Raw genomic sequence first — 13,488 nt, 5'->3', positions numbered from 1 at the left:
TGCTTTGTAGTCAAGATGCAAAAAGACAATAAATTTAAAGACAATTTCATTAAATTTAAAGAATTTTTCTGAATTATTAAAGTCAAGTTGACCTTAGCCAAAACATTTTTTCTTTCATTTTATGATACGCAATTTTAACTCAAATCACTTAATTATAAGGACAATACGACTTCATTGAAAAGTTTTTATACTTTTGGACAAGGAAAAAACTTTATATTAGAGAAATGCGTCTTCTATGCTAAGCAAAATATGAATTCGTATTTTAAAAACATGAAATCTTTGACGTCATGACAATATTTTTTTCAGTGCAGAGTCTTAAGTAGGTATGAGGTCGGAAATCCTTCGCACTCGAGTGAGAGGCTTTTCCCGATTTAGGTATGAAAACGACTTTTGCTTCCCATAACTTTTCTGGAATATATGCTAAGTTTATACATCCTTTATGTATCACCGTCAACCAAAGGATAATTCTGTCAGTCACTGCTTGTAATTCCACTTTTAATAGATTTCGCGCCTAATGTGAATGAGGTATAAATTTGAAATTAAAGAAACTATCTTAATAAAGTTACGAATATTCATATTTCATAAAAACATCCTTGTAATAATTATGAAATTATGCAATTGCAAACGTGTGTCACATAAGTCAAAATGTACACCCAGAAAAAAGTGACCCCTTCTTTAAGTTAAAATGAACTCATTGTGAAGAAAGTTGAACTTCGTATAGCGCCAAAGCCATTTTTATTTGTTTGAACGATGTGATTTTCGTAGAAATTAGGAATAATGTATTCCATATATTAGTTAACATTTTCCTATATTTATGTACCACTATACTACAGAATGAAAAAATTTAACTAATTTGAATTCATATATGGAATGATTTTATTGAAATTTTTTCATTCATGTGGACAAATCTTACACATTTGTGGTAAAACTTTTACTTCATAATTAGAACTGCTTACCTTCGTTTTTAAATACAATTTTATTTATTTCTATAAGCAACTTTATCTTCAATAAAAGACATGTTTTATTAATATATTAAATATATTTATTAAGAATCAACAGCATCGAATCTCTTTGAAATATTAGTTTATTATTCCACTATTTCCAATTTCCGTGTGATATTATCAACTGTAAAACGCACTTTTTCTTCTTCTTGTACTTTTCACTTTTAATAAGTTGCTGCCTAACGATTTTGTCCTCCTTTTACAATTTCAATACCTACAAATATAAAAAATCATAAAACATTTTTGTTCCAAAAGGTTAGCGTCACTGAATATTACCTGATAATTGAAGATTCCAAAATGAAGACAAATGAAAGGGTTCTTATTCTGCTGGTGTTTTCTTCCTTTATACACTATCACGAACATTGATAGATTTATAATTTAAAATAACAAATATTTTATATATTTTATTTGTTATTTATTATATTATTTTACCATATTATTTTTTAACAATCTCTCCGTATACCAACACAACGCGATTCCAACTAGAAAAACCAACCGACGCGCAAACACATCGATTACGATGACAGGTATCGATTACAGGTAGACAATAGAAATTTAGGAAAATTTCCTATATTCTAACAAGTGTGTTTCCTTAAGTTTTGAAAGGATTGCATACTTCTTAGTACGAATGAACTAAAATATTTTTCTATGCCAAGTGTTGTTCGTATGTATGAAAAACTTTCTATTATAAAGGAAGTCGCAATTATCATTTTATAAGAAATTTTACTAATTTTGAGGAAACTTGGTTTTAGTTCGGTTTTTGTTTATTTTTACGAATGCTTTGTTATGGGTGAATAAAATTTTCTTTTTCAGTAGTAAATTCTTATACCCAGCGAAGAAAATAGTATGAGTAAAATTCCATGCCTTATTCTAGTTAATGAACTATTCCTAACTGCTTACAGTTTAGGATTTTTTTACTGAAACGAGTACATTTTATTATTTTTCACAAAAATTTACCTTGATGGAAATAAAATGGATAAACTATATTGATGAAAATTTTTTCCTTTAGTTTCGAAGGCACTTTTTTCTGGGTGTACTTTTGTTTATAAAGGTTTACCCAGTCTATCAGAATGTCGGTTTACAGAAATATAACAATAATAAATTGGGAAGCGCAATCTTCTTTTTAACAATTGGGAGCCCGTTAGAAAATTTCCCGGGAATTCCCGCACTTCATTCTCGGGAAAGCAGGACCGAAAAAAATAGCAAATTCCCGTGAATTCCCGGGAAAAAAACCCTAATCATAATAAGTATAGGAAAATGCATTTCATTTGAGAACATTTATTATCAACCCAGCAAAAAATTTGGAAGTTATTCCAAAGGCACAACTTTAAAATCACTTCCAAAAATGTCCTTCCAAAGATATTCTTTATTTTAACTACAGATGTGATCTTCCTGCAGGAAGATCTTTCACTTCAATTTTTTATACTCGCTTTTTTCATATTTTTATTGGGTAATTGTAAGACAAGGTTAGAATTTTCAAAATGGTACAAATTATTAAAATTTTGTCGAAAATATGCTAAATCCAATCTAGAAAAATTGCGGGTTTTTTAAATATTTGAGGTGAAACGTTTCAGATAAGCGTTAGAATGCAATAAAAATCATAAAAATTATTCATTTAGTAAAATATTACAATTTTTTTTTAATTCACATCCAAAACACTGAATTCAAATCACACATTAAGAAGAGATGCAAAAACGGCGGTTGAAATAGTGGACATCCGTCCCATGACAAGCCCATGTTAAATTAATCGCTTCGGCGACAATTTTGCACCACTTCCGGATCCAAAAAGAACATTTTCACTACTTTTTGGCGACGCTTTTTGCTGCGAAGTAAATATAGGGGATCTGCTGAAATGAAATAGTGTGGTCAGAGAATATGGACTGAAGTTATATCTTCAGTTACTTTAAAACTTCTGATTTGAGTTCTAAAGACTAGAATCTGCTTAAGAAATTTATTTTTTATTTATAATTATTATTATTTATTGAAGTAAAACCTATGATAGTTGACTGCTCCAAGCAAGATTCTTAAGATTGCGAAGAAAGAAATGTTGACTATTCCAGTGAATACAGTCAAGGCCGTATTCAGGGGAGGTGAGGGGGATCAAACCCCCCCCCCCCACGAAATGAATGAATGTTTTTAAATAAATATATATAAATATTTTTAGCTGCATAGAAAAATCTTATCGAAGATGTTGAAGAAAAGCTGGAGGTTTTAGTTTGAAAAACGCTTACCTAGAAAACTTGCACAATTCATAGAATACTAGTTGAAAAGTCCGTCAAACGACGGTCGAAAAAAAGAAATTGTTTTTGTTCTCGCACCACAAATTTCATTTTTGGAAAATGTCTTTCTGCTTTTTATGTGTGTTTGTTGTTCTTTTTGTGAACATGACTCGCTTTGTTTGACCATAGCAACAACAACGAAACAGCCAAACACACATTTGTAAATTAAATGGCGCAAAACCTGCGAAAAGAACCTGCCTAATTCAGCGATGGAAGCACTTGGAGAGTGCAATAAAGAGATATTTCCAAACGTGCATATTCTTTTAAAATTTTTGGTCACTTTTCCAGTTACTCAGGGATGGAAAATACAATTTTTAAGAAAGTACAAAAAAGGTATTTTTTGAGCGGAAAGGTACTTTGTACTAAATTTCAACAAAAATTTCACTGGAAGATTATTGTCAAGAGACTGAATTTTAAATAAAATAAAATTTTGACAAAATTTTCTATATAAATAAAATTTTGCAAACATTTTCTATAGAAATAAAATTTTGCAAAAAAATTCTACAGAAAAAAAATTGCAAAATTTTTTCTATAGAAATAAAATTTTTACAAAATTTTCAATTGAAATAAAATTTTGACAACATTTTCTATAAAAATAAAATTTTGCAAAAATTCTATATAGAAATAAAACATTTTTTACCGAAATAAAAAATCGATAATATAGAATCGCATTCTTTTTTCGACTAAAACATTCTTGAAGTTCAATAAAATCCTGTTTATGACTATGTCTTTTACAAAATCGAGATTTTCTTCCCACATGAACATGTCTGTTTTGCCATATTTGTAAAAGACTATTAGCAAATAAGGTTGATAAAGACTTTCTCAAAATATTAAAATATTTTGTCAAAGCTATTGTGCCATAATTCTGATATCGACTCAAAAATGTCTACACAAAAGGTACTAAATCCTTCGCGGGGGTACTACGGTACTGACCGGGGTGAAAAAGTATTGAAAAAAGTACTATTGTACTGCATTTTCCATCCCTGCAGTTACTACGTGCTAATCCGAACGTTCATTTTCAACAATGAAGAGTTTAAAGACGTATCATAGAAATTCGACTAGCGTAGTAGACTCAATGGATTGGCATTAATGTCGGTTCATCTCCGAATAAATGTGCCTACTGAAGAAGTCATTGATTTATTTGCTGCCCAAAAAGCCCGTCGGCTCAATTTAATATTATAAAAATATTGTATACATACCTATGCATAAATAAAATTTTCTACACATGAGATTATATGAATATTTTTTTTAAAGTTGAACAGTTACTTCTTGATATCCAAATTTCCACTTAAGGCACACAAATCTTATAAAGTTGTAAAAATAAAACGTAAAACATTTAATGATACCCACATCAAAATTTCTCTTTCAGTTCCACAGAAACGAATCGAAGCAGTGAGTGGGGAAACCATTTATCTACCGTGTAACGTCACAACAAATGAAGGAGATGAAGTAGTACTGATATTGTGGTACCGAGAAGATCGAGGAACTCCAATTTACAGGTATGGAACTTTGCAACTTTTTTCTTACATCAATCGGTCGCCATTATTCTAAATTTTAAGACTAAGAATCAAATGCTTTTTCGGCTATTTGTTTAGAACAAAACTACAGCAATTCCTCAATTTACGTCGCCTCGGTTTACGTGGTTTCGATTTACATCGTCAAATTTTTTGTTCCATCCAATTTCGATTTACGTCGTTGATTTTTTGCCAACTTTATCAGAAACGCCTTCCATAAGTAAAATAAGTACCAACGATGATGAGATCGAAACATTTATTTCTGAAATACTTACCGAAAATTCGTCAAATTCTGACGCAATGGTGGAAGTGGCGATATTTTTTTATATTTATAAAACGCACCGGTTTTTCATTTGTTTAGGAACTTAATTTTTAAACCCTGATATTTTTGAATAATGCATTGTTATTTTTGTGTTTATATGTTTGCTTTATGTATATATATTTATTTATTTAGTTTTTACGAATAAAAGACTGAATTACCTTTATTTTTGAAGTTTTCTATATACCTACGTAATTAAATGGACTTGGGAGTAGGTATGAGCAATTTTTAATTCGGTTTACGTCGTGTCGATTAACGTCGTCAAATTCCGGAACCAATCATGACGTAAATCGAGGGATTACTGTTTAATACTTACGATCAAGGTTTGAAGTCTTTTAGAGGAAGTGAAAACAATTGTCCTAGACAAATTCCTTTGACATGGTCTGTTTTTATACCCTCCACCATAGGATGGGGATATAAAGGGTGATTCTTTTGAGGTTAGGATTTTCATGCATTAGTATTTGACAGATCACGTGGCATTTCAGACATGGTGTCAAAGAGAAAGATGCTCAGTATGCTTTGACATTTCATCATGAATAGACTTACTAACGAGCAACGCTTGCAAATCATTGAATTTTATTACCAAAATCAGTGGCAGAAAATCCGCTTTTTTATCGACAAATTTTGTTCAGCGATGAGGCTCATTTCTGGTTGAATGGCTACGTAAATAAGCAAAATTGCCGCATTTGGAGTGAAGAGCAACCAGAAGCCGTTCAAGAACTGCCCATGCATCCCGAAAAATGCACTGTTTGGTGTGGTTTGTACGCTGGTGGAATCATTGGACCGTATTTTTTCAAAGATGCTGTTGGACGCAACGTTACGGTGAATGGCGATCGCTATCGTTCGATGCTAACAAACTTTTTGTTGCCAAAAATGGAAGAACTGAACTTGGTTGACATGTGGTTTCAACAAGATGGCGCTACATGCCACACAGCTCGCGATTCTATGGCCATTTTGAGGGAAAACTTCGGAGAACAATTCATCTCAAGAAATGGACCGGTAAGTTGGCCACCAAGATCATGCGATTTGACGCCTTTAGACTATTTTTTGTGGGGCTACGTCAAGTCTAAAGTCTACAGAAATAAGCCAGCAACTATTCCAGCTTTGGAAGACAACATTTCCGAAGAAATTCGGGCTATTCCGGCCGAAATGCTCGAAAAAGTTGCCCAAAATTGGACTTTCCGAATGGACCACCTAAGACGCAGCCGCGGTCAACATTTAAATGAAATTATCTTCAAAAAGTAAATGTCATGGACCAATCTAACGTTTCAAATAAAGAACCGATGAGATTTTGCAAATTTTATGCGTTTTTTTTTTTTTTAAAAGTTATCAAGCTCTTAACAAATCACCCTTTATTAACTTTGTCATTCCGTTTGTAACACATAGAAATATTGCTCTAAGACCCCATAAAGTATATACATTCTGGGTCGTGGTGAAATTCTGATTCGATCTGAGCATGTCCGTCAGTCCGTCTGTTGAAATCACGCTAACTTCCGAACGTAGTTGTTATTAATGTAGGTCTGATGGTATTGCAAATGGGCCATATCGCTCCACTTTGGCTTGCGAATCCTCTAAGAGAAGCAAATTTCATCCGATCCGGCTGAAATTTGGTATATGGTGTTATTATATGGTCTCTAACAACCATGCAAAAATTGGTGCCCATAGGTCTATAATTATATATAGCCCCCATATAAACCGACCCCCAGATTTGGCTTGCGGAGCCTCTAAGAGAAGCAAATTTCATCCGATCCGGCTGAAATTTGGTACATGGTGTATGTATATGGTCTCTAATGACCATGCAAAAATTGGTCAACATCGGTCCATAATTTTTTAGCCGCCATATAAACCGATCACCAGATTTGACCTCCGGAGCCTCTTGGAAGACCAAATTTCATGTAATTCAGTTCAAATTTGGTATGTGGTGTTAATATATGGCCTCTAACACCCATGCAAAAATTGGTTGAAATCGGTCCATAATTATATATAGTCCCCATATAAACCGATCCCCAGATTTGACCTCCGGTGCCTTATGGAGGAGCAAAATTCCGATCTGGTTGAAATTTAGTACGTGGTGGTAGTATATGATATTTAACAACCATGCCAAAAGAGGTCCATATCAGTCCATAATCATATATAGCCCCCTTATAAACCGATCCCGAGATTTGGTTTTGGAGCCTCTTGGAGGACCAAATTTCATCCGAGTCAGTTGAAATTTGGTACATTGTGCTAGTATATGGCCGTTAACAACCATGCCTAACTAGGTCAATATCTATAGTTATATATAGCCCTCAGATAAATCGATCCCCAATCACACAAAAATTTGTCCATATCAAGTTCATAATTGTATATAACCCCCACATAAGCGACCCCCATATTTCAATTCTGGCTCTCTACGTATCGTGCACAAAGTCCATCTTTCGTAGAAGTTTCTATGCAATCCATGGTGGAGGGTACATAAGATTCGGCCTGGCCGAACTTACGGCCATATATACATGTTTTATTGTAGGTTTGTTCATAGACCAAGGAAGGTACAGACAACGAAAGTGAATTCACAGTGCTGTAGTTTGTCTGCACACCGTAGATGGCTCTTTTTCGTCTGCATTTGAGCGATTTTTTAATTTGGCATTAATTTGTTTTCTTTCCTTTGTTTTCTTGATGAAACACCAAATATTGTAAAAGCATATAAAATTCTATACATCCACACCTTTTTTGTAATGCAAATTGACTGATTTGTACGGTAATTCTCGTTTCCAAAAATAAATTAAGTCACTTGACTGCGCAAGTGAGTGGAATGACTGCGCACTGCAAATAAACAAAACCATGGTGAATTAGCAAAGTAACAGGTTGGCTGCTAAGTCCCCGGTCTAACACAGAAAAACACATTTTTTGTCAAAATTCGTTTTTATTAAAGGGTGATACGGTCAAAATTTGGTCAAGGGAAAACGCGTGTAAATCGGTGAAATCGTTTATTTAAAAAATCAAATTAACTTTCTTTTTCAAGTTCAATTAGTATAAAATTCAGGAAAAATATTCAGTTAGGCTTCCGCTTTTCCAAATCCGAATTGCCGGGCCTCACGCTTGACACCTGCCATCAGATTTTGTACAGCCACCTTGTGCACCTTCTTCGCCGCAGAAAGCCAGTTTGCCTTGAACTGCTGCTCGTCCTTAGCAGTTTTTTAGGTCTTCTTTAGGTTCCGCTTGACAATAGCCCAGTATTTCTCAATTGGACGGAGCTCTGGCGTGTTGGGAGGGTTCTTGTCCTTGGGAACCACCTACACGTTGTTGGCGGCGTACCACTCCATGGCCTTTTTACCGTAATGGCAAGATGCCAAAACCGTGTTTCTTCAGGAAAGGCAGCAGACGTTTATTCAAACACTCTTTCACGTAAATTTCTTGGTTGACAGTCCCGGAAGCTATGAAAATGCTGCTTTTCAAGCCACAGGTACAGATGGCTTGCCAAACCAGATATTTCTTTGCGAACTTTGACAGTTTTATGTGCTTGAAAATATCTGCTACCTTTCCCCTTCCTTTTGCCGTTTAAAACTCCTGTCCCGGAAGCTGCTTGTAGTCGGCTTTGACGTAGGTTTCGTCGTCCATTACCACGCAGTCAAACTTCGTCAGCATCGTCGTGTATAGCCACCAGGATCGTGTATAGCCACCGGGATCGCGCCGTCGTATTTTGTTTATCATCGCGATTTGGAGTCACTACCTTCTTGTAAGTCGATAGTCCGGCTAGTTTTTTGGCTCGATGCACGGTTGTAGACGATACACCCAACTTATTTGCGGCATCTCGGAGAGAGAGGTTAGGATTTCGCTTGAAACTACCGGCAACTCTCTTTGTCGTCTCAGCGGCTTCCGGTTTTCGATTTCCCCCCGATCCAGACTTCCTGGCTGTCGACAAACGTTCCCCAAACACTTTAATTACATTTGTAACGGTTGATTTGGTAACTTTTAGCGATGTTGCCAGCTTTGTGTGCGAGTAGCTCGGATTTTCGCGATGCGCGAGCAAAATTTTAATACACTGCTCTTCTTGCTTGGACGGCATTTTGACAACTGAAGAGTGAATTCCAAAATCAAAATAGGAGCAACATTCTACACACACACCTTCAAAATGAGGGGTGTTCAGGTTTTTTAAAAGCAAAATTGAAAGAAATACGTCAAATTTATATTGACCAAATTTTGACCGTATCACCCTTTATTCAACATAGATCCCTTCAAGATACAACGATTATTTCATTTCATATTTAATACCAATTTGGTAGCACTCCTTCGGTTTTGCCTCAAAATAGGCCTCAGTTTCGGCGATCACCTCTTCATTGCAGCTAATTTTTTTCCCTGCGAGCATCCTTTTGAGGTCTGAGAACAAGAAAAAGTCGCTGGGGGCCAGATCTGGAGAATACGGTGGGTGGGGAAGCAATTCGAAGCCCAATTCATGAATTTTTGCCATCGTTCTCAATGACTTGTGGCACGGTGCGTTGTCTTGGTGGAACAACACTTTTTTCTTCTTCATATGGGGCCGTTTTGCCGCGATTTCGACCTTAAAACGCTCCAATAACGCCATATAATAGTCACTGTTGATGGTTTCTCCATTCTCAAGATAATCGATAAAAATTATTCCATGCGCATCCCAAAAAACAGAGGCCATTACTTTGCCAGCGGACTTTTGAGTCGTTCCACGCTTCGGAGACCGGTCGCTGTCCACTCAGCCGACTGTCGATTCACCGGTCGCTGTCCACTCAGCCGACTGTCGATTGGACTCAGGAGTGTAGTGATGGAGCCATGTTTCATCCATTGTCACATATCGACGGAGAAACTCGGGTGTATTACGAGTTAACAGCTGCAAACACCGCTCAGAATCATTATCACGTTGTTGTTTTTGGTCAAATGTGAGCTCGCGCGGCACCCATTTTGCACAGAGCTTCCGCATATCCAAATGTTGATAAATGATATAACCAACACGTTCCTTTGATATCTTTAAGGCCTCTGCTATCTCGATCAACTTCATTTTACGGTCAGTCAAAATCATTTTGTGGATTTTTTTGATGTTTTCGTCGGTAACTACCTCTTTCGGGCTACCCCTGCGTTCACCGTCCTCCGTGCTCATTTCACCACGCTTGAATTTTGCATACCAATCAATTATTGTTGATTTCCCTGGGGTAGAGTCCGGAAACTCATTATCAAGCCAAGTTTTTGCTTCCACCGTATTTTTTTCCTTCAGAAAACAGTATTTTATCAAAACACGAAATTCCTTTTTTTTTCATTTTTTTCACAATAACAAAAGTTGCTTCACAAAAGACGCTCTATCTCACAAACTAATTGACTTACAGACGTCAAATTTTGACACGAATCATTTGAAGGTTGGTACTATATAAAAATAATATGCATTTAATACTAGCGACGCCATATATGCTTCAGACCGGCGACTAATCAGCCAACCTGTTATGTCTTTATATTTTCTTGGTCTATGGTTTGTTCTTCAATCATATTTGTTGTTTTGATTTCAGCTTAAATCCTTTGCGTTGACTAAACTACAAGATTAGCTTAACCAATAGAGGAAAAGTAACATATATTTGTCAAATTTATTTGGGCAAAGCCCTATAGACTGCAAGATCTCTGGATGGACAGCCGTTTCGGAATTCCCACATTCATCATCAGCATCCTCTACACGCAGAGAAGAAACATGATTGTCACAACCATATTCGAAGAGCAAAATGATATAATATGAGCTATGTTTGCGGCGACCATGTAACATTTTCACCTGCAACCATGTTCGCTCAGTGGACATGTTTCTAAGAAAAATAAAATTGTCCTCATCTAAAATTTTATTATATTGACAAAAAGAATTTTGTTTCCATTAAAAGACAATGGTCACGATCTGAAATGTTATGGTATTCGTCAAAAATGTTTTTCTTCCAGTGAAAAGAACATGGTCACAAACTAACATAAAATGTTTCGATCTTTATAAAAAGCCTTTTTAGGTCGTCGTCGACAAAAAGGACGCCACTTGAGAAAAGAAAACACAAAATTAACTTTATTTATTTGTTTTTATTTATTTATAAACTAATTCATTGTTTGTTTATATCTATAATGTCGTGCAAGCAAACATAACATATTTTTTACACACTCTATTTTGGTTCAATTTCAACAATAAGTAATCATTCCATATTTACTTCGTGCCCATCAAATGTACCAACGCAGACATTATGTAACTGCAAATATAATTACACTTTCCTTTTTTGTGTTCACATAAAATTACGTGTCACTTCTGAATAAATAAATTAACACAAAACACAGTAAATCCGTATTCTCTGTCCATTCTAAGCAACAATCAACACACTGACGCGCAAAATGAAAATCGTGTGTTTTATAAAATTATTTTCGCTGCAAAAAATTAAAAAATTAAATGGTCACGAAAACAATGTACATGGTCTTTATGGCCATATAATGGTTCTAGACATGTCTATACGTAACCTATAAAAATACTTTTTTTCTCAACAAAAAAAGAAAAAAAAAATGTAATGGTCAGGTACATGATTTTCCCGACCATGTAATGGTCTCAAATTCTATCATTTAAATAATAGAACATGTTTGCGGCATTTGAGAACCATTTAAATGCTTATTGCCAACATATATTTTTCTTCGCTCGAAAAATATTTTTATAAAGACAAAATACATGGTTTTCGCGACAATTACCTACTCTAGATAAGCATTAAATGGATGCGGCAACCATGTCCAAACATGTGTTTTCTGTGCGTGTACTTGCAGCAAAACTACCAACCAATTATCAGAATAAAGTCGGGTAATTCACTAAACCCAATGTAAATTACATTTGAACTTCCCGAAAAAAGGTTTTCGATGGTAGGCTTTGCCTAAAATAAATTTTGTAAAAAAATTCCACTTTTCCTTTGCCAAAGTCAAATCATCGATTTGAGTGCAATTGGCTGGGTTGATTTATTTATTATCTCCAACAAAATATTCCAGAATTTCTTATAGTTGGTAATTTTTACCAATTATGCGCCCATCTTGAACTTCTTATGGCACCAAAGAAATTTTTGCAATTTGTAACCCCAATTTTTTCAGGCACCCATATTATGTGAATATTGTATTGCTCAGCCATCTCGTTGAAAGATGTTGGACAGTCGATGGCCGTTTTCGAGTTAAGGAACTCAGAATCCAAGGATTTTATTGCAGGTTGACTGTCTGAGTATATATTAATGCCAACATTTGTTGGAACATTACTTCTCTGCCAATTCGCCACCTCTCTTATTGCTAGTATTTCTGCCTGAAAAGCACTCCAGTGATTGGGTAATCGTTTCGCTATTCGAAGTTCCAGGTCTGTAGAATATACTGGTTAGCTTTTTTCTTATTTTGAATGGGTAAGATAATTTTTTTTGTTTCAAATAGGTTAAAAACAGAGTAAGAATTAAGAAAATGGTACAAATTATGCAAATTCAGTGCAAAGGCTGTTGAAATGGTGGACATCCTTCCACAAGTCCACGTTAAATTCAATTTTGCGCCACAACCGGATGCAAAACGAAAGAAAAGCTTTTTTCTGGGTAAGGATATATATTTTTGGCACATTTTTTTATATATATATATTACAAATTTCACACATCTTTGTTTATGGTAGCCGTTTACCCTCAATGAACTTTGCTTCAATAATTCTAACAATAAATGAAAAGTTCTTTGGTCCACCATTTCGTTTCCCAGAAATATAAATAAAAATTTTATGGTCTCGTCGGATAATATTTAATGCATTCCCCACGTATAGTTATCTCTCAGGTTTACATATCTGGATCTTATTTCGATTCACAAACTCACGTATCTCTGATTTTATTTTTTTTTTTTAATTCAAGATTTTTTTTGCGGTAAATGAAGGCTTTCACATATATAAAGTTATATTCAAAGTTATGAAAACTAAAAAAAAATATCGACAATATTCTGGGGGCTACACTTTTTTCTAGGGGGCGTAAAGAGAGTCAACAACATTTGTATTTAAAAGTCTATCCATTTTTATGTGGTCCTAATCAGAGATGGTCTGTATCAAACTTTTTTAGGGTTGCAACTGTCGCAATAATCTAAACGTTACATACATGTCTTAAATTTCGAAAAGGTAACAAACGTCGCAAACTCAAATCGCTTCAGCCGCGTCAGCCGCGTCAGCTGGGCAACGAATTCGATTACAGTAATCCCTCGATTTACGTCGTGATTGGTTCCGGAATTTGACGACGTTAATCGAAACGACGTAAACCGAATTAAAAATTGCTCATGCTTACACCTAATCCATTTATGTATGTATGTGCGTGTACATAATAAAAAAACTTCAAAAATAAAGGTAATTCAGTAATTTCGGTAAGAATCTCAGAAAAAAATGT

General features: G+C 34.9%; 1 protein-coding gene across 1 annotated transcript in view; it reads left to right on the top strand.

Annotated features, from left to right (window-relative positions):
- side-VII (sidestep VII transmembrane protein) overlaps nt 1-13,488 on the top strand; it is a 122,316-nt gene that overhangs the window by 21,075 nt on the left and 87,753 nt on the right. Inside the window, exon 2 of the mRNA XM_075291029.1 lies at nt 4,650-4,779. Coding sequence (XP_075147144.1) covers nt 4,650-4,779 — 130 coding nt within the window. The remainder of the gene's footprint in view (nt 1-4,649; nt 4,780-13,488) is intronic.

Source organism: Haematobia irritans, chromosome 1 (assembly GCF_050003625.1).
Source record: "Haematobia irritans isolate KBUSLIRL chromosome 1, ASM5000362v1, whole genome shotgun sequence".
NCBI classification, from domain to species: Eukaryota; Metazoa; Arthropoda; class Insecta; order Diptera; family Muscidae; genus Haematobia; species Haematobia irritans.
Note: the sequence above shows the minus strand (reverse complement) of the source record. Positions and strands in the feature narration are given on the sequence as shown.